The sequence below is a fragment of the Diuraphis noxia genome, unplaced genomic scaffold, assembly GCF_037042655.1.
Source record: "Diuraphis noxia isolate RWA-SAM2 unplaced genomic scaffold, SU_Dnox_SAM2 contig0003, whole genome shotgun sequence".
Lineage (NCBI taxonomy): Eukaryota > Metazoa > Arthropoda > Insecta > Hemiptera > Aphididae > Diuraphis > Diuraphis noxia.
Genome location: NW_028301713.1, coordinates 49,109,443 through 49,137,042, shown reverse-complemented (window position 1 = coordinate 49,137,042; position 27,600 = coordinate 49,109,443). Strand labels below are relative to the sequence as shown.

The 27,600-nt window shown below is 30.2% G+C and overlaps 2 protein-coding genes across 4 annotated transcripts; one reads left to right on the top strand and one right to left on the bottom strand.

Annotated features, from left to right (window-relative positions):
• Positions 1-8,348: 8,348 nt before the first annotated feature.
• Positions 8,349-24,118, top strand: LOC107164225 (MIP channel family protein big brain). 2 transcript variants are annotated; one of them, XM_015511967.2, is made up of 7 exons: positions 8,349-8,934; positions 20,350-20,476; positions 20,629-20,830; positions 20,885-20,953; positions 23,114-23,216; positions 23,281-23,685; positions 23,753-24,118. In XM_015511967.2, exons 1-7 carry the CDS (start codon positions 8,607-8,609, stop codon positions 23,941-23,943), a joined length of 1,425 nt encoding a protein of 474 aa, XP_015367453.1. In that variant the 5' UTR covers positions 8,349-8,606; the 3' UTR covers positions 23,944-24,118. The 2 variants fall into 2 exon arrangements, with proteins under 2 accessions (XP_015367453.1, XP_015367452.1); XM_015511966.2 differs by having other exon boundaries at positions 20,629-20,953.
• LOC107164232 (DNA primase large subunit-like) lies at positions 24,105-27,332 on the bottom strand. Of its 2 annotated transcripts, none has more exons than XM_015511975.2 (4): positions 26,961-27,332; positions 25,135-25,388; positions 24,492-25,069; positions 24,105-24,429 (listed from the first exon to the last, which is right to left on the bottom strand). In XM_015511975.2, the coding sequence occupies exons 1-4, from the start codon at positions 27,131-27,133 to the stop codon at positions 24,169-24,171; spliced, it is 1,266 nt and encodes a 421-aa protein (XP_015367461.1). In that variant the 5' UTR covers positions 27,134-27,332; the 3' UTR covers positions 24,105-24,168. The 2 variants fall into 2 exon arrangements, with proteins under 2 accessions (XP_015367461.1, XP_089079247.1); XM_089223121.1 differs by lacking the exon at positions 26,961-27,332 and adding an exon at positions 25,972-26,158.
• Positions 27,333-27,600: the final 268 nt, after the last annotated feature.

Genomic DNA, 27,600 nt, shown 5'->3' with positions numbered 1-27,600 from the left:
TAAAAGGTAACGACAGATTTTCGGTAACGCACGAGTGCATGACGAACAGCTTGCGAAGACCAGCGGAAAACGAAAGGAGTGCTGGACTCGTGTTTAATTTTCGCGACGGAGAGTAAGCCGCGAGATCAGGAGATCCACTGCACAAAATAATGAGTGATAGACGGCGGCGTCCTACATAGCGCCCGATCTGTCGTTCAAACGGCAGGTATTTAATTAGCGATTGCGCGGAACAACGAGCAACTCTATACAAAACTATAATGTCGCTGGCGAAGACAAAAGCTACCCGACAGAGTAACAGTAATGCTAATAAACATGAATCAATATAAAGCGAAACATTACAAATATAGTGTGATACGGCCGGAAAACACAAACAATGGTCAATGTATCCAGGCGGTTCTTAGACGATGTCTGCTTGCGGCGTCACTAAAAGCTGAAAATGTTGACTATTTTAGCGGTGGCTGGTTGACGGGCATCGATGTCTATGTATTATGCCGACAAAGCGATGTCATGTCCCAATGTTTATGTGCATAATAAATTTATACATGAGGTATCACGTACGTCGTTGCTTATACCAAAAAAAATACATGTCATGTTTTTACTAATTATAATGGGTATAAATGGTATAATATGATATTAGGTTTTAAATACGGCAACCATTTAAAAAATAACAAAAGTATTCTTTTTTTCACGATCTGAAAACGATAATAATGTATATTGTACGAGCTACCCATTAGTACTAATCACAATAAATTCATATAGGAATGCTTTACCAAAAAAATAATTTATTATTGTGCCATTATGTAAATCTTTATGTTTTTAAACATTCATTTGATTTTGATGAAATAAGTTTTTATAAAGATATTTCTTTTATGAATAATCAAAATCATTAATTATAGATTAAAAGTATGGAATACGCCTGTAATAATCTTAAACAAAGTAGTGTAAACTTAAAATCACCTTCAAATTCATGAAAAATCAAGTAAATATAAAATTAAAACTAAGTACATGCAAAATAAAATGTTATATGAATTTACATATTGTGTCGCAACGCATTTCGCCCTTCAAATTAAGTTTTTATTGAAATATTGAATAATTCATAATATAAATTATTAAATTATCAGTTTGTACAATACGTTCATATACGATCACCATTTCGTATTGTTTTCTTACCGTAACATAGCTGATGATTTCTTTAATAATTATAAGTCAGCCGGAGTTAAACCTGCTTAAAAACATATCCAGATAGCTTAAGCAGTCATTAAGCTGTATTTTTACAAGAGAAAAATCGCAAAAATGTTGGTTTGAAGTCATCCGGATATGTATTGAAGTGCGCTTGGAAACATTTCCATCACAAAAATCAACAAAACACAAAAAGTATGGTGAATTGGCATCAACAAGTGTCACACCAACACCTATGTGAAAAAAAAGTAAAAATTTGAAACTTTTTGTTTATCAACGTGAATATGGACGAAATTATGATAGGTATTGCACGGTTTTGATGGTCAGAAAATGATCCTTCTACAAATTTACACAAGAAACATATTTGTAAAATAAAGACTATTTTAGATTCCGATACTACCTACTTCAAACCAACATTTTTACAATTTTTCTCTTTTAAAAATACAACTTAATGACTGCTTAAGCCATCTGGATATGTATTAAAGTGCGCTCGGAAATATTTCACATTTATTTTACAAATATGTTTCTTGTGTAAATTTGTAGAAGGAGAGTTTTCTGATCCTCAAAACCGTGCCATACCTACAGAGATGTGAGACTGAAAAGTTTCTGAAATTTTCAAGTGAAACTTTTCATGAAATTTGAAAAGTTTCAAGGCTATTGAAATGAAAAGTATTAAAACTTTTCAATATCAAAAATTTAATTGGCTACATTGTAATGTTTACAAAGGTTTTTCATATTTTATAGTTTTATATAAGTACCTATTTAATATTGTTGAGACTGTTAAATAATAATATCTTAATCTATGCTAAGAACAGTTAATATTTAAGTTGGTTATAGACTTAAATAATTTAAAAAAAAATTAAAGGTGTATAAAAGTGTTAAGTCAAAAGTTTCAATTTTTTTGAAAAGTTTCATGAAAACATGAAAAGTTTCTGAAAAGTTTCAACAGGTCTGTGAAAACATGAAATTTTACATCTCTGCATACCTATCATAATTTCGTCCATTTTCAAGTTAATAAACAAAATTTTTAAAAAATTTAACTTTTTTTTCACATAGTTGTTGGTGTGACACTTGTTGACGCCAATTCACCATACCATAATTTTGATGATTTTTGAGGTGGAAATATTTCCGAGTGCACTTCAATACATATCCAGATGGCTTAAGCAGTCTTTAAACTGTATTTTTACAAGAGAAATATTCTAATTTTGGTGAATGATAAACGCTGTATACTTATTGAGCCCCTATACCTGATTGAGAAAAAAAAATACAGTAATTGAATTCTGGGTAAAAAGGGGAAAGAAAATGTTTTCTTTTTTAAATTTGACGGTGATTAGTTGGTATTAAATCAAAGCCCCTTGCTATTAGAATATTATTCTTAAAATTTCAGTTGAATCAATCAATTGGTTTATACTCTTATACATTTCGGGACTCAATTCTTTATAAATGGTCACACTGAGACTCAGTTCGTATGTAGCCATTAAAAATAACATCAAGGACCAAGGTCCTTTTTAAATCGATATGCATATTATGCCTTTTATTACCAGTTGTTTTTGAGTTCCTAACGTCTGCCTTTGCGCATTTTTGTTTCGTTGTGTTTTTCAATACCTCCTTCTAGATGCGGCACTTGCGCACTGCATATATCTCACACTCTCATTTATTGCATACTGATATAGTACCACTACTTGATAGTTTGATAATTGATAAATGGAATATTATACAGTGGTAACCTACAATAATTGAGTTTAAAATCTTGCTGTTGTATGTATTGTGGTTTGATCATAATATACCTATGTTTTACTCTTTGTTTTTCATGTTCTTTCGTATCATCTGCAATATGATTTATAATTCCACATAATTATTATTTTTGTTTATTATAGGTTTATATATATTTATTTTATTTTTATGTAAGTTATGGGTGTATATTATTATGTACAATTTATAAAAGCTTATAGATTGTATTAAAATTGAAATATAGAAAAAAAACCAACTTAGAGACATAGGGAACGTCCTTAGCATAAGGTTGTATTATACAAACGAATCCAATCTATTATTGAAAGTAACAACACTGGATTAGTTCTGCTAAACATAAATTTGCTATATTGCGTGTAAGTCATAGTAATGGGGCATTGATATCCATTTAATGGGAATATTTATGGAGAAGGTTATATAGGTATAATTATTTAGATAATACTAACTTATGACAATTCAACATTAGTCATTATTATAGTATAATGACATTATATTTTTTTGGACCATTTAATAGGTAGATAGTTTAAATTAATTCGATGTGTTTATACATTTTGAGAATTTTTAAATTATAGTCTTATTTTAGTCATTGGTGAAACCTAATTTTATCTAGTGTTTTGCTCTTGCCCAACACTGACTAAAAGACTGCAAAGTATCGAATTAAAATACAATTTAATTGCAGGAATGAAACGTGGTATGTCTACTGGCTGCTATAATATACTGTATATAATCTTTAAACTTTAAGCGGCATATTATATTTCGCACGTTGAAGGCGCTTGTGTTAGTAAAAAATACAATTCACGAAGGTGAACCAGAAATAATGGTTTTTTTTGCCACCACCAATTATCTAAGTATAATATTACCTTATGCAGGTACAATTATATACAAAGCCACTCTCGCGATGCTCCGGCACCAACTACCAGACTTATCGTATGAAATCGTATACCTATATCGTAAATCGTATAAAGGCAGACAAATTGGTGGGGAGGAGATATAGACTCTCCCCGAAGACCTTTTTCAATATTATTTATAATAACAATAACTTAATTATAGGGAAATATAAATTATAAATATAATGTATTAAATGGTGATCATTATCAAATAGTACATTAAAAAAAAAATCAATTATACCACCCTTCCTCTCATCCTTGCCATAACAAAATCATGTAACCGCCGCTGATAATGATAGTACCAAATCTTTACATAAATGCAAATGTTATAGGTAAAATATATTTTGCAACTAGTTAAATAAAATATTATAATGTAGTATTTTTGATATAGGCTGACTAAATCATTTTTTTCTTTTTTCTGAAAATTTTTACAATATTATGCGCTCTTTAAAATTAAGCACTAGCAACTTAAATTATATAGTTATGTGTTGGTGCTAATTTTGCTGAAAAAGTAGATACCATTGGTTTAATATTTAAAAGTTCATACAAAAACTAAAAAGTAAATATTTATAATGTATATATTATTATGAATTATGATTTATAATACGTGCATTTCATATATATTCGTGTATTACCCTTTGGATTCACATTATATTTATATAGAATTGTCGACCGATTTGCGTATTCATATATATATTTGTACATCGCCCATGTCGTCGTGCGGTTATTTACATGTATGTATAATGTAGGTATGTACAGTTATATAAACGCTTCTACGTAACCGAAAATGAATAAAATATGACGCATATTTATAGTATTGTAATATTATAGGCAAGGTACACACACAAATACACCTATATGTATATAAATATCGGTTTTATCGTTGCAATATAAATCAAATACCACGTCAGGTGCACTCATTGCGATTGCTTACGTTTTTGGCTTTACATCTAATATCATTGGTTATATATTTCTTGGTAAAGATTTATGCGCATTATCAGTGTGATCTCTTAACTACGCACCCTTATTTCATTATACATAAATATACATTTATTGTAATTGTATTTTTTTTGGAATATTTAAGCGATGGTGAAAACTTTTGGTGTTCAAATGTGAACCTCAATATTTCATTTATAATTTCATTAAGCGCATATGGTTTTGTATATAATCTTGTTAAATATATATATATATTTAGGTATTTAAATTTAATTTCAAATAAGTTCTTAGCTTCTGAATTATTAATTATTCTGCTATATACATTATAATGCCTATATTTAGCTTTAAGATCAATACTCTATGACTACTATTTTGTATTTTGTATTTACTGCAGGCTAATAACCTCAGGAGTTGAAGCCTTATTTAAATAATAATAAAAAAAAATACCTATATTTAGTATGCAGTAGTGTCAGTAGTGAAGGAGAAATACTCAGTTAATACATATAAGTCTCTGATCTATGGTATTAATAGGGTCTAAAAATAATCGAATTGGAAAAAATGGACATAGCCAATTGGACGTGGGGACAATCATACGTAAAAAAGATTAAACAAAAAATAGGAGGTGACTTAGGTACCAGAATGCTTAAAACCTTTACTTGACTGGTCTAAAGACAATTATGTTGGAAGAATTAATAGAAACGGAAAAGATCGTCGGATAATACGAATCGGATAGATTATTCTCATATACCTATATTTAAAATTTACATCGAAGAGTTTTGAATTGTCAAGATAGAACTAACAGTCTAACAACCATACTGAAGCAACATCCTAGTTCAACATCTTAGTTCTTGGTCAATCAATTGTTTACGAAAAGTAAAACCTGACGGATGAGATGTATTTTACGGCTAACTTGAAGCAGGCAAGAGTCCCCCAAAAAATTAAAGAATTTTATACGTATTTTAAGAGTAATTTTTCAAAGAAAATATAGCGTGATTGAAAAGACCACCCTGTATTTGGACAGTGTTTTCTTATAAATGTGTTGCCAAGTTTTCAATGAGATATGTCCAGTATGAGAAAATCACATGCAGGTATCACAGTATGTAATTTTGTATAAATACATAGTACATTATATAGTTACCTTGTTACCTATATATTTTTATATACCAGTTTGAACATACAACTTACAAGCGTATTCCTTATATTATAAGGTTGAATATACTTATGTACGGAATGATTGGTGATTTTAAGAAAATTCATCATTCGACTACAAAAAAACGTACATTTTCTCTCTGACAAAATAACGTTGTTACCTACTGTCGTTGTCTACTCGTACACAGTAATATAAGTACGAATTCTGAAATACTCATACTGTTATATACCAAGTAATAACTGAGTAGGTATATATTATTATAATAACAAGACTAACAAGAGTAGGTATAGTTTATATAAGGTATTCAAATAATTTTTCTTCCACCAAACCAGTAATATATTATGTTTATTTTTTAGGTAAAATTGAATTGTAGATAGGGCGTGTAATGTGTTGCATAGATTTATTGATATCACGATAAAAAAATGTTGTTTACCTGTTATATGAAAAATGTGAGTTTTTGGGTTATAAATTTTACGTTCTACACTCGTATGGAGGTGTTTACATGGGGTATTTTGGAATTTCGCGAAACAAAATCAAAACAGGATTGAACATTTTATTTTTTATTATTATTGTTTTTGTTTAGAATATACAGCAATACAGAGGGACGCGTAGTATATTATTATAGTTCTCGATCCTACACGCGCGCTAGTCGTTATGTTATTTGTACGTGCCGAGTCGTGAGGGCTAAAAGCAGAGGTGGTGTCGAAATCGTTGTCACGCGCACATCCGTCCGCGGGGTAGACGATCGTAAGGGGGCGGCTTGGTGGCAGTGGCAGACGTTATATTTCAAGTCAAAGGACTTGTGGTAGAATACTGGAAAAATAGAAGGGAGAAACTCGGTGCGGGCGCAAGATTGTTTATATCTATATGAACGTGCTTCTTTAAGGTATACCGTATACCTATATATATTATATAGGTAACATTATATATATTTTTATAAAAACGTCAGCTGTTCTCGTACGTGAGGCATACGGTTTTGATTATTGGGGGGGGGGGAGAGGGGGGTAACCCGCTTGGTATATATTATATCGTACATATATTATTATTATTATTCATCGGGCACGGGGCGGCGCGTCGCGTTTGCCAAAAATACAGATATGTTTGAAAAATCTCCGTCGCCGTTGTCTCGTTGGACAAAAAAAAAAAGAGAAAGAGAAAGAAAGAAAAGGAACCCGAATTTTGTAATTCACGAAATGGGGGGAAGAATCTTTTGGCAGCGCAACATGTGTGCCTCGCGTGTGTCTCGCGTTCCTTTATAATAATATAATACACCATTATTATTATTATTATTTGTCTCTCCCCGCTCTCCCCCGCCGCCGCACACTTCGTGCGTGCGTTTTATAAACACGAACAACTGGATTTGCAGCCATGAAATTATTATACTCACCGCCGTTTCAGCTGCCTCGGCGGCGAGGACATAAGACGGTGGCGACGGCGGTTGTCGGTTCGATGGAGCGCCTCCTGCAGTTTAAGCGACGCGTATTATATAATAATATTATACATGATACTACCGCTGCGATATTAACATAGGTACAAACTATTGTCCATAAAATATTATTAGACGATATTGAATATTACTACTTATACTCATTACCGTAGGCTATATTAAAATTATATATAGTTGATGGCAATATTGACGAGTTTATTATAATGGTAATAATTATATTATAATTTACGTATTTTAACAATATGTTTATGTATTATACATCTTTAAACAATAGGCATCATGTTTTGTATACGTAAACAGTGCGTGTAAGCCATATATATATTTTCGTGTTGACGAGTGCTTCCAATTTCAGACCATATAATATATATATAATATTATATATATAAATATATCACGATGATATTATAATATATAACTAATAACTATAATCGTATGTAACATATTATACTGCATGTATTTAATACCCTTTACCACATACGATATAAATATATAATTACTATGATAGTACTACGAAGCGCTTAGCGAGGTGCAGTGTATACAATATTATAATGTCAATTCACTCAAAAGACAAAACTGGTTCATCAGCCGAATCGCGCAAGGTGTGCGTGTACTTTATACTCATACAATATACATAATACCTATACATGAACACTATACCTATATAGTATTATGTGTATAAAATATATATATATATTGTGCTTGTAGCGTGCATACCTATATTAAATAGTTCAACGGTGCAGCTTGCAGCAGAGTGCTTCTGCAGCACTCCCCCGCATCAGAGGGTAAAAAGAAATGCGCGCAGGGTGAACGCGACCCATTGTCGCCGCCGCCTGCTCGGTCTTCCTGCTCTCTCTCTCTCGCACCACGCGCACACGCACCACTCACGCACTCATCTGCTCCCCCACCCGTTTTCTGGGTTATTATTATTATATATATATTTTTTTTCGGCGGGCACGTTCGACACGACCGACGACCACCTGCCACCGGAGAGCCTATCCCGCGGCTGCAGTCGGCTTAATCGTCCCGTCCGTCCACTGCAGTGTGGCGCGCGCTCATCGGCACTCCGTACTGCAGTCTACGCAATCGGTAAAAGTATAATACGTACACTCCGAATTGCACCACTGCGATAACTCAATCGTCGTACTAAAATACAGTATAAAAGTAAAAAAATCGCCGTCGTAGTTTTGTTAAGTAGGTAATAGTAAGTTGGATAGTTAATCAACACACTTGTCGCACGTTTTCTCACCTTCGCCCGATCATGAAGCGCAAAGACGACGGCGCCCAACTGGACCACCACCTCAACATGATGCTGGAGCTGGTCGAGCGGCTAGAACGGAGCAAGTGGTCTGTGGGTTCCGGTGGCCGGCGGTGGCGACCTGACGCCCGGCCGCCCCTGATGCCCGTCCAAGCAGAACTCCGCACGCTGGAGCTTTGGCGGTCCGTAATGGCCGAGTGTCTGGCCACGTTCCTGTACGTGGCTGTCGTCTGCGGCGCGGCCACGTCCGACGCTTCGCCCGTACTCGGCGCGGCCGCCGCGTCCGGGTTCACCATGCTCGCCCTGACCGTGTGCCTTCAAAACGTGTCCGGTAACGTACCACATTTTATAATTATAATTAGTTACTATATAATATTGCACGCGATTCTTGTTCTTGATCTTTGTCGTCAATCGTTAGACAGGTCTGTTCTAGGTGCTCTATACATGGGACTGTGGGAAGTCTTGTAGTCCTCTGTTGCAACCATGTTCTTTAAATCCAGGTCATGTCTTCTTCTGCTTATACATCTGTTCTTTCATGTGGTCGCCGGCTGCCGTGCTATACGCGCCCTTTATAATCATATTCCCCCAATGTCACTGTCGTTAACGTCTACATCAACTATGTTCTTTTCTGCAGTGATATACCGTATCTTTAATCTATATATCTATAACAATCTAAACTCTAATGATTATGATATATCGCGTATTACCGCGGTATAGTTGGTGCAACCATCACCACGGCTATTAATCTATTATATAGAACTATATGAGATATTAAATAACGGTAATAATATATCAGACATTTTTTTTTTTTTTTTTGGAGGGGGGGTTCAATTATTACTTAATGGTTACTCGTGAACAATAGTAAAAAATATTTAAAATACATTTTTTAACTAAAAAATCAATCAAATTAGTAGGTATTTGAAAATAATAATATGACTTTTATATGTTAAATAACACTAGGAATAAATATATAATATTATGCGTAACAAGGATATTTTTCTTATACGAACGTTTAAAATACTTATATATTTTTATGAAACAATTCACGTAGGTTGTGATGGATACACGCTAATTATTAAATACGCATGAAGAAGGTGGTTTGGAGGAAGGATATTGTATATACGTAGCTAGATGAACTTCGTGGCGAGAGGGTTATTATTAATAGTATATTTTCTTGTAATCAACGTAAAATGTCAAGTGTCATTAGTTTTTACTTGTTAAACCCATTGGCCAAGACTCATTTATGATTAATATTTTATATATATATATATATATATATATATATATATATATATAAGTATGATAGTATGAATATTAATGAAATAAACCATTTATTGTAGTCAGCAACAATTTATAATGGACGACAAATAAATATTTAACGACGAATAATTTAATTTTTAACTGTTACCACAATGACTAGTTTTTAACTAACTACTTCTAATTGTAATTATTAGATATTATTTTGAGTATGTAGGTACACGAAGTGTACAATTGAAAGGATTCTTCTGTTTTAGACGGATATGTACAAACGTCGATCTGGCACATTCGCTTATAACACGCGTATTTGTATCATAATATTATATTATATATGTACACACACACACACATACACCATATAGCAGACAGTCTGTGTTTAACATTTACAGAATAATAGAAACCATCATGTTCAAAGGTTCTCAAAACTGCAATTAATATTGCCTTATAATTATCACCTCCTTGGGCAATTCTTCGTTTTGGAAAACAATAATCCCCCTCTTCATAGTCGCAGTCGTTCTGCAAGAGTGGCAAAAATATACTACTTTTTTTTTTTAACTCACATCAAATTACAGAATTATATATTACGTAATACGTATAATGATTGTACGATTGTACCATTTATTTGAGTTGCAGTGAAGAATAAAAACATTTGCTATAAGTATGCTAAGATACTATGGTTTGTCTTCAATCGGCCTGTTTAAAAATGTTTGAGACGGTCGCGAGTTGAAATTCGAATTTAGTTATTTTCAATTAGGTATATTATAATAGCAAAATATAATCTATACTTTTAATAGAGAATAGTAAAATGCAATGCATGCTATTATATTATAATTGTTTACTATATATGTGTCGTATAAAATAATAAAATATAATATGTGGCCGCTATGCTTATTAACCATCACCCTCTCTAAACACGCCGCGGCGTTCGTCGCCTTTTGTATGAACGAAAAATTCGGCACTCTTCGGCGGCAAATCGTTCAAACCGTAAAATTCGACATTTATTATATTTCCCCTCTCGAGCATACATTTTACATGGTGTCTATATATATGTATGTATATATATGTATGTATATACTGTATAGTGACAGGAACAGATTTTTCATCTAAATGCCGTTGTGAAGTATTTCAATTCGTTTCGTTCATATATAGATTCGTAAACCGCCCGGCCTGTCCTAAAATTTACGGAATTAATAAAGGTATATATTTCGTGACACTGCATAATATAAGAGTAGAAATAACATACGCAATAAGATAAATAAATGGATGTACGGGGGTCGGTAGATTTATATATTTACCTGGTATTTGGTAACATTCGGATAATAATAATTATAAATAATTATAGGACACCATGTCGTGAGTGCCGACACACAGTCACACAGATGGTAAAAACAATAATACATTTTGAACTAATATATTAGTTCTAATACTATACTACCGCAATTATTATTTACTCGTGAACGACGAGATTTCGTAGGGAATAACACATGGTCAGTTGCGGCTTGGTGATTTTTTTCTCGTCGGATTCGAGAGACGTTAAAATCTCTCCATGTCCTCGCGCGTTATTTTTCGCGAACCAGACAAAGACAATACCCATAATAATAAAGGTAGGGCATTGCCGAGATCCCTTTGTGATGAATAGCAGTTTTTGTATAGGTACATGCACACACCTTGTTTTCGATATCCTTACCAAAATATATTTGTTGAAAATTAAAAGTATTTCATTGTGAACACGGTGGTAAACTTTTTGGCAAAAGCATGACGTGACTTGTTTACAAGACATTTAAGCAGATTGCTAGATATTATTACGTGTATAAGTGCCCAAAACTAAAAACAGTAATTTATTCATGAATTATTCATGTCGTTTATTGTCGTTATTTAAATCGCTTGAACGAACTTATGAAATGTTTGAAGCACTCGCGTCAATGAAAGTGCAGCTTGATAGAATATACATATTAGCATTGAAAGAATAACGGCATTAATAATAGTTTGATCATTAGTCCATTTAATTTAATTAAAACGCGCGTGAATACGATTTGTTCACATCGAAAACGTGCCAGCTAGCCGTCTTGGATTATAGCCAGAATAATACTCTTTAGTCTATATTGTATGCATATAGTTCCTTTCTTCATTGCTGCAGCAGTATAGTAGTTTTAATTTGTTTGTTTTAAAAGAACTATTATAGCGAGCAGAGACGACGAAACACCATATTATTATGTATGTGTGTACCTATATATACTGTATATATATCTACAACCCCACTGAATTGGATTAGTTTTTTTTTCAGTATCGTCGATTGACGTGAAGTGCGTATAGTATTCAAATGTGCTTCCCATGTGTATGAATGGATCTTTCGTCTTTTCATACGACAAAAACAGAAGCCTGAATGAAATGATTCATCTAAAAACAACAAGAAAACGCATAAAGAGTATTATTATAAAAAGTATACGCAGTTGCGTAATCGAAAAATTCGTTATGTATACATGTCATACAGTGCTGGATTAGTTATAAAATATGGATAATCATTGGTGACCGTTCTCATTAATGCCCTTTTGAATGTATTACGTTATGAGTATTCATCATTCTATATATATAGTGATAATAATTAATATATGCAACGAATTCAGAGTTAATCGCGTACATTATTATATTATAATATAAACAGATAGGTTTATATTGAATGCGGTAAAATAATGTAATATATTATTCAACGTGCCAGTGGAGGTTATAAATATATAACATACATACCTACTTTGCACCTGGCTTACATGTGGACTCCATTGCTATCGATGTTATGACATGAAAATGTCGGTGCCTGCGTAATGCGAGGTACTATATACATCGAGTTTGTAATAGGTAGTTTTTTTTTTTTTGTTATTATTTCATTTCGTCGGAGGGTTGGAATTTCACCTGCGCGATTACACAGTTTCCACAAACGAACAAAACCTCGAGGGAACGCAAGAAGTAATGAAATATATTATACTATAAACCATGTAAAATCAAATAAAAAAAAAAAACAAAATAAGTTGGAATTCGCACAAAATGTGTGCAGGCAGCACGCTTTAAACGCGGTGGAAATTAGTACTTGCGATTAAATTGTATAATACACGCTTGTATGAAAATTTTTTTTTCTAAATAATTATAAAAATATCATAGACACCATACACCTTAGATATAGGTTAGGTTAGGTCATTATCCATTACCTAGTCATTATATAAGTACAAAGTGGTGAGACTCACAGATTTTCATGATCAAATCAATTATACCGTATAGGTAGATAATAGGTATACACTAAATACACCCAACTAGGATTTTAAGTGATCCGTGCTACGCTTACAAGTTAAGGTTCTCTGACTCGTCGGGCGTCTGGCACGTGTATACCTATAATTATACCTACACGTATTTTTCCGATTTTACAACACATCAATAAAATATACAATAGTATATTACAATATTTTAGTGTACGCGTAGCAGACCACATATAGATTATTATTTTTTTTTTAATTTTATGTTCCCGAACTAGATCGTTTACGACGAGTCACGGCGTGGTGTGTCAATGAACCACTGTTCCGACGCATACATCCCTCCACCGCAGAGTTTAATTGGCCGGCGTGTAGGGTGGAACAATATAAACGATATATTATATTAAACACGCGGCGCGTTATTATATTATTATCGTATGTACACGGGCGCACATGTTCGCCGCGGACCTGGTTCGCTGCTCTTGTAAAAAAAAAAAAAAATAATAAATAAAAATTGCCCTCTTCGGTGGCGATAAAAAACCGTATCGGTTGACAATTGGCACTCGAGTCTGCCGATAAAATATGTGTATCAACCATGAGGGCTGAAAGTGAACTGACAGGACGCAGTGGCGGCGGCGGGGAGAACCGCGGCGCGACAATGAGATAATGATTATGTTGGACGCGCGACCGTATATTATTATATGTATGAAAATTATACAATGTATATTATTATATTATTATGTTGGCGAGCATCTGTTGTACGTATAAAAAAAGGTTTTGACCCTATCGTGTTCACGCGCGGCGGATTAATGCTCGTCGTTCAAATCCGTGCATTACGCGCATATAATAAAGTAGATATATAAAGTCGGTACACACCAAATATCCAAATGCTATAATAAAATTATGATTATCTACTAGACTGGCCATAAAGTTTGCCTATTCGAATGGCTCGTCGAAATATTATAGGTATACGCATAGACGGCGATGGGTGATTAAGGGTTTATTGTTTTATGTTTCCATAATTTATATCGGGTATATCTATACCATACCTATCGTACTATAGATTATATCATATTATACTCGTAATATTGTAATAGTGACTGAAATATTGTATTAATTCGCACCTACTACAATATTAGTATGAGTTCTTGACGGTAAGTACCTACTTCTAGTCCATAGAATAGACTCCATGCAGTAGCGATCTGAAGATCATTTGAGGAAGGGACGAATTGGTATCATTTTGATTGATAGGTAATAATAAAGACATAACTGAATACATATTTCCCATTATCATATTTAAAAAAAAATACCTTTTTTTGTATAATTTATTTATGAGTTTAATGTTATAGCTATGACTTATGAATTTCATGTTCATTTTATCATACGGCGCTATAATTTAAGTAGGTAAAAAAATTCCCTAGGTAGGGGTAATTACCACGTTGCCCCCCCCCCCCTAAAATCCACCACTGACTCCATGCAATATAATAACAAAGGTCATTGACTATTTAAATAATTATAATTACGTGATATGAATCTAAATCAAAAACAAAATAGAATTGTCAACAGTTAGAAATCAATATTAAACAATAAATAAATTGGTTGTGTAACTTAATTAATTAGTATCCGCTCATAAAGCAAAGATTCAGCATTTTACCTCATTAATGTCTTGTTTTACATATTGATTATTAATTAGGCAGAACAATACCTATAATTAATGTCTATAGGTACCTCTCTATATAGCTATATACCCCTAAGCGTAATAAAATAATATAGATACCTTAACAATATATCGTGTAATATCTTGTAGGTATTCAGCAATAGGTAATATTCTGTTAAAGTTAATTTCTCCACGTCTATAGGTACATCTACAATTCAATATTCTACAAACTGCATCATATTATAATATTATAGTATTCAGCCATTCAGCGCCATTGCACGACGACAATGGTCATTTGTTGTTTTGATGCAACATTATTTAGAGCAAATTCAGTGCGTAGATCATCAAACAACCGGGTAGGGTGAAAACAAATTGCCAGCTCGACCGTCAAAAGAAATTATAATTTTATAGTTTGCCAAAAATATATATTCTCAAGAACTCAAGAACAGTGTTTTTGGCAGTCACGTCGGAACGTATTGCGTTTTTGTTGTGTCGCTGTTACTATAAACGTTAAAAGAAAAAAAAACAAAATTAGAAAGCTGATTAAATTTAGCACCGGGAGTTATTAACAATGATGGCTCTTCAAAGTTTTTGAGAAAGTAAAATTGTAGGTACATACTTGACTATTACTTACATTATTTTAATATTTTATCAATGACAGAACTTTCCTCGCGGAACTAAGTATATAAAAATAAATAGCTAAAAGTATTATAGTGACACATATCTTGTAGTAATCATCCAAGCAGTAAGGCAATAAATAATATACTCAAGTGTGATAAATATTTTTGAATTTGTTACAATACCTACATCTGTTTAATTTATTTTCAAGAAAATGTCTCCTGAAGACCATTGTGTCTCCTAGTCCCTCTCGTCCTCACACATGTGGCATAACAAACAACCAAAATACATTCAAGAACATTTATTATATAATTACAATTATTTTAGCATATACTAACTAAACTGGGAAGTATTTTTTCTATGAAATATCAAGGATCAATATTATTGTTGTTCGGGTTGTTCCCTATGTCAACTATATCTTGTATTGTTTATAACATAATAGGTACCTACTCTTATTTAATTCGAATATTATATTGTTTTAAAATAATTAAGCTTAACTGGTAATCCTCTACAGCATATTTTAATATATTATACATATTTAATTAGAAAAAGACTGGCGTTTAAAGATAAAAGTTATAAATTTGTTTTGTAAAAACTTCCTAATATATCTTTATAACTAACGGATAGGTACCGGATAACTGCGGGATAAGTTACCAACTCTATTTTAGATTTTGAGTAGAGTATCACATTTTTAGTTTAGCAATGATGTTTTTTTTAAATTATTATTTTTGTTTTGGTTGTATCTGTTGTATCACATTTGGGAGCAGAAAAAGTGCTTCAATTTTTCAATATTGAGGTTTAATCTAATTTATACTGTGTAAAGATAAACTGTCTTGAACATTTGAAAAATAGATAACAATTAGTAATAATTAGAAAAAATTATTAGTAATAATAGAAACTATCAGATACGTTTTAAAGTATTTACAAATTAGAAAAAATTTATTAAAATTAAATAAATAATAGTTATAACAGCAGATCGCATGGGTGTCCACGCTTGAGTCGGCACGTTTGATAAAATACATGGTTGTTAGTAAAAAAGCTTGGAAATTTGACAAAAAATTCCTTATGATAGATTTTTTACTGGAAATTTGAAGTGGGCCGATTATGGAGACGACCTGTCTTCGTTCATCAAATCCGTTTTTTTTATTGACTATTATAAATCGAATTCTCATTCAACTTAAATTTAACACATTTATAACAGTTACACTGTAGTTAACACGACATTAACTACTTATAGTGAGACTCTATCGATACTTTTTTTTTGTTATTGAGAAAATGTGTATTGGCCATTGGGTATAGGTACATATTATAAAACTAGGTTAACAGGTCAATAATAATAATAATAGAGTAGAGTATACAGTTATTGGCACTTTAAGCATATACTCATTTTAAAAGAATAATGGAATATAAAATAATTATGATACATTAACTAAAAATACATGTTTGTATATCCCAATTCCCAAATATTTCTATATTTAATTTACTTTAGGGGTAAAATTGATATAAAATACTGTCATTATTTTGATATAAAATGGGTATTTTATCAAATGTCTTAAACCACAATTATTGACATATTGTTTTTGTTATAGGCAGCCAAGTACCTTTATTTAGTTATTGGCACCTACTATAGTACCTACCTATTTGTTTAAAAAATTCCAAAATAGGTATCTTCCTATAAAATAAATTTATTTCAACAAGATAAAGTACAATTAAAAAAAAATAATATATAATGTTATTATATTATTATTTTTAATTGAATTCTATAGTTAGTTGTGTTAACACAATTTCAAATCAACTAGGTGTCTATTACCTAATTAATATTTTATAAGAAACATTTTGAGCAACATAGTAGTATTGCAGTTATCTATAAGATATAAAAATGAATAAACATAAAACAGCAATAAATATTTATTTTATTTTTTTAGAAGCAATCTTATCTAATTATCTTATCTAATATTAACGTATTTTGTCAAAATTCAAAATTTTAATGCTTATAAAAAAAAATTGTGACTATGAATTTCTTTTAATTTTCAACTGCTATTGTTACAATATGTTAAGAGCCTTGTATTAAATTTTCAAGATTTTCTACCTAAAAAATAAATTTTTATCGATATCAATTTAAAAAAAACTAATAATGATCGAAAATTGCATATACCTATGAATAGTTTAACTTGTCAAAAATTTTTGAAAATTTCATGGTGGATAGAATATACTTATATAAACATTCGGTGAAAATGTCATGTATGATATATATATGAATATCAATGGTCATTTGTTTTAAAGTTACATCAAAAATCAAAATCGATTTCGTCGAAAACTGACTGTACCTAAAATTTCCTTTTTTCCCTTAATTTTTATAGTTTGTTTATCTCGATTATTTAGAAAAATATTGAACATTTTCTAGTTTTGACTTTTGACCATTCAAAGTACCAACTAGATTCACTTTCTGATCGAATATTTTTTTTTCTCGATTTTTTTGAAAACTGTTAGAAAATGTTTACTTTTGACCTCTATAATGCACCAAGGATATTCACTTTTACATCGGATACCACCTCCAAAGTTTGAAATTGAAGCATTATTTCGACTAGTTATGCTGTACACAAACACAAAAACAAAAAAACACACATCATTGTAAAATCAATACATTCATCACTTCGTTCAGAATCTAAAAACAATTTCACTTTTAGTCAATAACTAAAACCATAACAAATAATAATGTACCTATAGTTTAATTTTTATCACGACTTATAAATTTAATATTTTACCTTTATACATAAAGTTAGAAATTTCATTATCATCAATAAATTCACCTTTAGATATAACCATAGCAGATAATAATGTAGATACCTAGGTAGGCAATAAAAATCATTGAGTACCATTATACATTTATACCCTCTCAACATTATGGCCGACCGCCGACACTACTGTGGGGTCATGATGGTGATTAGATAAGTTAGCAATACAACTTGTCACAATGTAAGCATAGACGATCCAAACATAACATCTTAAGAAGACAATTAAATGTAACATTGTAAAACAATAATAGAATGAATAAAGGTACCTAACCAGCAGGCTGTATATAATTGTAAAGGTACGCACTAATAAGTACATCAGCAATGATTCAGTGGAATGTTAAGTAGGTACTTATCTAAATATTAATAAACGGTCTTAATCAAAGCTGTGGCAATGATTTTGACAAGTAAATCAAATATACTTAGATGGTTAAATGATAAACACGTAGTCATTCGATTTTCAGCACCATTTGAGCGGTGTATTATATACATATAATATACGATGGTAGTATAAGCACTTGCTAGCAATTATTATTCGAAATATATTTTACATAATTTATATATTAATAAATATCTACCTAGTTAGTAGTTATAATAGCTAAGACATAACATTGAAAAACAATTATAAGAATTAAAATGTTTATTATAGTTAAAATAATGTTAAAAAAATATGACGGTCTACAGATTTGCATGCGGCATACCTACAATGTATACTTACCGGTTAGGTAACAACTATATAGTTTATTAAAAACATAATTTAAAACAAAAATATTAAATAAGAAATAGGAACAAATATAAATTTTTAAATGTTATATACGAGAACAAAGAAACGTTGAATTAAATTAATCTATATCTATTTATATCATTTAACGTGTCCAAACTCACTGACTGATCAACGGGTGTAGAACCTATGATAGCTAGACTTGAAATGTTCGTGGTACATTCGTACCACCAATCACCATGTAGGTAGGGATGTACTAAAGATTTCCTAAATTTACCCTAAGATTTTGAGATTTATGATGGGAATAAAAAAACATTATTTTTTCGCTATAAATGATTACCATTGACGAATTGGTTATACCTTACACATTATAAAAGTAATGGTAGAAATTAGCGTTTTTTTTTTTTTATACATACCTATATAAATATAGTGCTATGTAAAATAAAATTGTTATTTTTATTGGATATAATTTGTATCTGTATTTGATATTAGGTCATTATATTTTTACCAACGTGTGTTAAAATCATAACCATCACAATATATATTTTTTTTAAAGTTACTGTACTATACGCTGATAAACAATTAAATCTTTTTTTTTTAATTTTGAGCGGAGCCATGAATGTATTGATTTTACAATGATGTGTGTGTGTGTGTTTTTGTAAACGATTTGATGTTCTTCAACGGCATCTTTTCTAGCAGGAAACTGAATAATAATTATACGTTGAGGGTCTAAAGTAAAAAAAATTTCAAAATCACGAACATTTGAAAATTATTTTGAATTAAAAATATTCTATTTATATCTAAGGTTTGAAAATTTAATACAAGGTTCTACAAAGATTTTTTACGTTTAAAAAAGTTTGAAAAAATAATGCATTTGAAGATAGACATTGCATGGGTAATGGGTATTCACCCGTAAATTAATGAATTCACACACAACGATTTTTGTATTTTGTTATTCAAAAAATAATGATCAAGGTACTTGAAATGTTCATCAGATGTTTATTTTTTAATTTTCTTTACATGATACAATTTAAAAAAATATTTTAATTAATTTTATATTGTTTATGGACATATTACATTTTAAACTTATCGGTATTTTATTCTATAAAATGTCGATAAAATTTTATTCGTTGAGTTAAAAAGTTTGAAATTTTAACACATGGATTCGAATAAATAATTCATATTGTAATCAACAAATTTAAAAAAATAGGAGCACGATTATTTTTTATATACATTTTATGTTCATTAGTACATTAGTACCGCTATCTGCTTACCCGCTTTTTCTTATTTATGTTACAGCTGAATCAGTTGTATTTATATGCATATCATAATATTATATATTTATAAAGATACTCATTAGAATAGTTTTACGTTGATGCATTGAAATATGGTCTAAAAATATTATTTATTCATTAAATATCGTTGGACATTTTAATTGATTAGAAGCGTTTTTTTTTTTCAGGAGGACACATAAATCCCGCTTTAACTACTGCCATGCTGATCACAAGAAGGATAAGCCCCGTAAGAGCTGTTATGTTCATAGCTGCACAATGTGGCGGCGCAGTGGGAGGCGCAGCGATTATCTACAGGTAAACATTTATGTCACACCGCATCATATTATTATGCATGTCGTATATGATATTATGTATACATCGTTATTCATTAGTATAATATTATGTCCTCTGTTCGTATCACGTACATGATATCGAATTCTCTACACCATGGTATTATCGGTTTCTAGTGTTTCCGCTCGCAACTACTTCACCAGTCTATACGACCTGCCAAACAGCAGCACGACCCCATGGCAACGTTTCAGCCTAGGCTTGCTACTCATGTTCTTCATCGTGTTCACATATTATGTGACTAATAATACGTTTCACAAATGGACCGGAACTTCGGCAACGGCAATAGGAGCAGTGTACTTCGCGTGCGGTCTAGTGGCGGTAAGAACAAATCCAATGATCCCTTATAAATACCCTACGAGTAACTTTTTGCAGATGCCCTTTATTAATCCAGCTTGCGCATTTGGACCGGCACTTGTGATGAACCATTGGGATAATCACTGGGTAAGTTTAATCATTATTAATTATTGTTAATGCGACTTTTTTTTTTTTTTTTTAAGTAAACGAGTGCTCTACTTATACTAGTTATACCGAGGCGCAGGCTAAGGGTCGTTTTTGGGACGAGGTCATGAGTTAAATTCAAACAGCTGAGGCAAAAATATCAGACCTAAATAAATACAATTGCTTAACTTTTTAAAAAGATATTTATTGTACCTATCCAGAAAATACCAAAAAAGTGTAAATTATGTTCTACTACCCTCTCTTATTTTAAGAAATCTCATTTATAAATTCATAGACATTAGAACCATAATAATATAAAATAATATTTTAGAAACAAAATTTAAATTGTTTCATTACGAAATATTGGAAATTGAAATTTAGAATGGCGCGAACGCTAGTACGAAAAAATTTATTTTTTTTTTTTATATAGTATTCTCGAACACAAATACGATGAAAAGTATTTAAGTATTTGAAATAAATTTGTTGAAAATTATTTTAAAAGTATTTGAAATATTAAAAATATATTTAAATACAAGTATTCGGAATTCGAACACTGAATAAGATTGCTCGTTATAACTTAGGTACCTATATATATATATTAAATACTAATATTAAATTTACCTAATGTACATACCTATGTGGCTATTATATATTTGTATAAACACATTCACACACCCATAATTGCAAGTTAGTTTCGAAGTTATAGCCACTAAAAGTTTGCTGATATACACTATTTATTATGCGTCTTACCATCCTTTCATGGTATTGTGTGGAAGTCGTTGTACTGAATACTGATCTTAGCTCTGCTGATTTAAGTAGACTGATAAGTGAAAATACTTTTGAATTTTTAACTTTAAAATCTACATAGGTTTTTTTATTTTATTTTTTTTAAATTTTCATTTTCATATAACAAATATTGGAAAATAAATAATAATAATAATTTTTAATTAATACTTTTAAATCTTAAAATTCATGTTGGGCCATAAAATGTATTTATTCCATTTTATTTTAATTAAATACGAGCTTGGCGTTGGCCCAAAGTGGCAAAGTACAGTATAGTAGGTATTTACAAATAGTATGCGTTTAATAGAAGTGAGACGGAACTAGTTAACTATATTACAATAGAAATGAAGGATGGCTGTTGGTTAGAATAATTAATTGGTCAATTGGATTATACTGACTATAAATTATAGAGCGTTTAGGAATAGAAAAATAAGTAATAGAGCGGGTATAAAATATACATAAGTAAATGAAAATAAATAACGTAACTTCGTAGGTAATATAATATATAGGTAGTAAAAACGATCACAACGGAGATACCTATATTATCAATTCAGATGTGTAAAATTTAAGCTTTTTCGCGATGAAACTAGGTATAGAGAAAAATTAAATATTTGATGTTGCAATGCTATATAACTATAGTCTATAATATAGACTTTATATTACTCTACGATTGGAACATCATGTGTGTTCTAATCATCAATCGTAAACGATACTTAACTCAATATCCAGTTAAATATTATAAACTATTTGAATATTTAAATTATAAGATATTAAAAGGTAATTAAAGGACGACACATTGTTATTTGTTACAATACGACAGAGTGATGGACGAGCCGCATCTACCCGTACTACTAGGTACCATTAGTAGCAGAAGAGTGAAAAATAGAAAATCACGAACTTCAAAACTATGTCCAATCAAAAAATGCTGATAATTTGCAAGTTCAAAAATTGCAATTAAAAAATTAAAAATCTTTGTAAACTTAAACCTACCAAATTGAAAATAGGGGTCTTCAAATAAAAATTTAGAAAGGCATCCAAAATAAGTTTTTTTAAATAATATATTGTTTTTTTAAATAATATATTTTAATAGCTAGAGGCGGTACAGGTACGGAAAATTATATACTTATGAAAAGTGCTTAATTCTTACAATAAGTTAAATACAAGCATTGATTTGGAGAATTACCTACTGATAGATATACCTAATATATAGGATATATATATGAATAGTTTAAGTTTATTAATAGATCTTCAGTACCTATATAATTTTTACAATTATTTTATCACTTCTTTGACACTAATTTTATTTGTTTTATACCTTACTATAGTTATTTGTTGTAGTTACTATGTCACAATAATGTTATTAAACTATTAATTGTGCAGGTTTATTGGTTTGGACCAGGAGTGGGCGGAATCATTGCAGGTGTAGTGTATGATTTGATATTTAATCCACAAAAACGGAAAGCTACAATAGATGATTTGAATGGTAAGACATTATATATCATGCAGTTTACAAAAATTAAATTAATAATATATAATATATTTTATAGATGACGAGAATCTGTGTCAGATACAAGTACCACACAAAATTATACGGCCAGCTCTTTCCCCTCCAATGCTAACTGCTGATTTAGATTTGCCAGAGCCTTTGTATGAAGGGAGTAGATCGTTATATGCCCGTTCACCAGTTTTGACACGTGCAAATTTAAGTCGTTCACAGTCACTGTACCATTCAAAATCCATCCATAACTTGCCACCTCGTGATTACTTACCAAGGCCAGGGCCATTATTACCAGCACAATCATTATACCCACAGACATCAACAGCTACTTCACTATGCAATGATAGAACAGATAGACTAGATAGGCAAAATCAACAGAATCAACTAAGGCAACATGAACCCACATACAGTGCTAGGAATTCATCAAAAGTCAATGCTAGTGGGATCCATAATGGTTTGTAACTTATGAAATAGATTGTAAGGAAAACATTAATAATATCGCCACTTTAAAACATTTCCAGGAATATATCCACAAAGTTGTAATAGGTCTGAAACATATAGGCAACCACCAAAAGATTCAGCAGATGATCCAACTTATGGAGTTTATGGCAATCCTCAAAATAAATCACAAAACCATCATGGTAATCATTCAAAGAGTGAGTATGTTTACCGATGGACACCACCAAATTCAGTTATGCACGAATACTCATGAAAATGTCAATATATTATATTATTATATGTACAGTTTTTTATGTGAATACTAATTTTTTAATTGTAAAATATTTAGTGTAGATATATTTTTTATTGATAAATAATTGTATAAATCTTTTTATATTTATTAATTATTACTATAACGAAATTAATAAACTAACATTTTGTTTACTGTATATCTATTTTATATCATTAATTAGTAATATTTACTTATCTTATTAATCTATTAATGGAACTTATTTAACTTTTTTAAATTGTAAAAATACTGTGTTGGTGTATTATGATATAGAGGTTCTGACAAAGGAAACAACTTTTGTGCATACCAATGACATGCTTGGATAGGTTGATCACTATTTTTAAAATCAATTAAAGTATTCATTTCAACATCGTCAATGGATGTAAATTCTTCTAACAAACTTTTTAATTTATCTTCACTACAATGTACAAATGGACAGCATCCTTCATCAGAAACTTGAATATTTTGTTTCTAAAAAAAAATAAATACATTATTACAGTTAAAATTTATCTTAAAAAGTTGATGAAATATACCTGCATTACAGCACAAGATGTCATTTGATAATTTTTTTTTGATCCCACCATACCATAAGTATGACGGGCATTGTATTCTATTTGTTTGTTATGTTCATCCCATGAATGTGTGCATGTACTTTTTAGATTTCCACACTTGGAATATTCCTGTTGAAATAATTTTAGAGTCTGATCTAAAGATACTCCTATATCTTTTAAAAATAATGTCAATCGATAACGTGGTTCATGGGCAAGGCGATGGTTTGTGAATAATGAATTTAATGACAACAACATGCAAGGAGGCAATAATATTTTGTTTAAATTAAGTTCTTCTAAAGATATCTCTTCATCAATATTTTTCCAAAAGGCTATTTTAGAATCATAATACCTATTTAATTTCTCATTAAGATATTCAAATTGTAAGTTGTTATTATCTAAAGCAGACATAGAACGACGAATTTTATGTAATGATTTGATATAAATTAAACGAAATAAATCGACTAATAAACTATTCCATTGATGACAGAGTACAATGGCAATGCCTTGAGTAAGGTGCACTTTTCTACTGGAAACTAATGTCAGGCATTTTTGCCAAGGAACTGAAAATAAAAAATTTAATTAATCAATTATGAAACAATTATAATTAGTAATCGCATAAACAAACCTTCAATAGACTGTAAGCTACAACATTCATTACATGGTACATGTTGCTTATTCTTGTATTCTGAACATACTTTTAGTAACACATCAATATTATCATCAGTCACATTAAAATGTCCAATTTCATCTATTACTTTTATTAAGTATTTTCTTAAATAATTTGGTTTTAATAAATTTAATCGTTCTGAGATTAAACGACATTCTCCTTCTATGACCATTTCCTTTAATGTATGGTCATTGGTTAAACTTGCATAAGTTCTGAAAATATCAATGTATTACATACTAAATAAATAATTTTTACTAAACAAATCCTTAAGAGCTAGGTAACTATCCAACATTAACATCATATTTATTAGTTATTAGATAATATAATTTTATAGAATAATATTTTTTAAATTGAATCTTAATATAATGTGATACACTATTTTATTTATAAAAGCTATTTACTGTAATATACAAAGTTTACCGTTTAAAGACTACTTAACAATAAACAATAAACTCTAATATAAGTCATTAAAATTTAAATCTAACTATCTATTTAAATTATTATAAAAAAGTTAGTTTAAATTACATATTTAAACGGGTATTTAAATTAAATAAAACTACATAGGTATTTAGATAGGTAGTTTTGGTAGATTATCTAGCAAAGATTTATAATTTTAAATATATTCTATAGTTTTATACTGTAAAACAAAATTCAAATTCAAAGCAACAGCTGTTCGGATTAGATTCAAAACGACAAAATGTCAATTTGTTAAATCAAAATTATTTCAACTCAAGTCTAAAAGAATATGCAGTTACATAAAATCTAGGTACTAGTAATAATAATAAATTTATTTACATAATCTAGGATTTTCAGGATTGCTTATTATATGGTCACAATAGAAAATCTGGCATCCTTGAGTCTCGCATTAAAAAGGTGAGTTTTTTAATAAGTACCTTCAAATCAGTTCATTAAGAAGACACTACCCATACGTTTATTGTCTCTATTGTCTCCATCTTACAATCTTACAAATATACAAAGTACGGACATAATAAATGTTTGTTCACTAGTTTAAATATTGTGTTGTTAGTTTGGATATTTGATATTAAAGTGAATAGACTTATTATCAAAAATTTAGATAATAATATTATAAGTGTTTTAGCATTGTCCATTTTTTCAATATTTTCATTTTCAAGCAAGATAATATTATGGGTATGTGAATTATCAAAACTTAAAAATGCTCTTAGCTCTTATATCGCTTCAAAATTGAATTAACAAATAAAAGCACAGATAATGTTCTTACCTAAATGTTTTAAAATAGGAAAAATCATTCTAATATCAAAACTATTGAAAGTAGTGACTGGAAATTTGGTATGTTGTATAAAACAGAGACAACAAATGTATGGGGGTAGTGTTCTCTTAAAAGAAGTTTCAGTTACATAATACCTTAACTAATATAGTATGTATATAGTTAACTATATATTATTTGTAAATTATAAGTTATAATATTATTAGTACTAAATAAAAATATTTAAATTAAGTATTAATATTATCTGACAGTTAAATGCATTAATCCTAAATAGGGATGTGCATTGATAAAACAATAGAATGTATAATTTGTATACAATATGCTTATGAAAAAAAAATATTTATAAGTTTATATATTATAATAGTTGTAGGTACTACAATTTACAACAGTAATTGAATATGAATGAAATGAAATTACTATTTACCTAAGTAAGTTATCCATTTTAATTAGAGTTACTTAATAACACACAATATTATTTTAAGTCTAAGCTTACAGTAAGTTTAATAAATATATAAATATAAATAAATTGTTTAGGTACCTAAGGCACAAAAATCCAGTGTAGTCAAGAAGCGTAGAGTTTCTCAAATACATAGAGTATTTTGGTTTGTCACTTAATTTAGCGTAAGTGGAAAAGTGTTCCAAACGAGATAATGCTGAATCTTCCACATCAAATATGGGTACATTTATATTAGGTATTTGTAAATAAAACATTTTTTTTTCTTTAATAATCTTACAAAAAAAGAAACCTATAACTGTATTATTGATTATAATGTAATATAACTGTGCCTATAACACATTAATAACTTTAATATGATGTTTAAATTATAAATAAAATAATACCATAAGACATTGTATTTTACAATTAAATATTATTTGTTCAGATAGATAGTTCAGAAAATATTTTGTGTTAATGTAACGTCTATCAGTTATCACTACGCGGTGGTTACTATAATGATAGTAACCATAGATAATATATGTTATTTATGATAGTAACCACGAACTAAGATCTTAGTTCGTGATAGTAAATATGTAAATTTGTTAGTATTCTGTGGTATCAATATACAGTGAAAACTCTCTATAACGAATCTGATATCTGAAGGGACTCCGGACCATAACGTGTTTTCTTTCGTTATTGTCTTATTGAGAGTTGTCGTAATGGAGAGTAATTAATAGGTTTT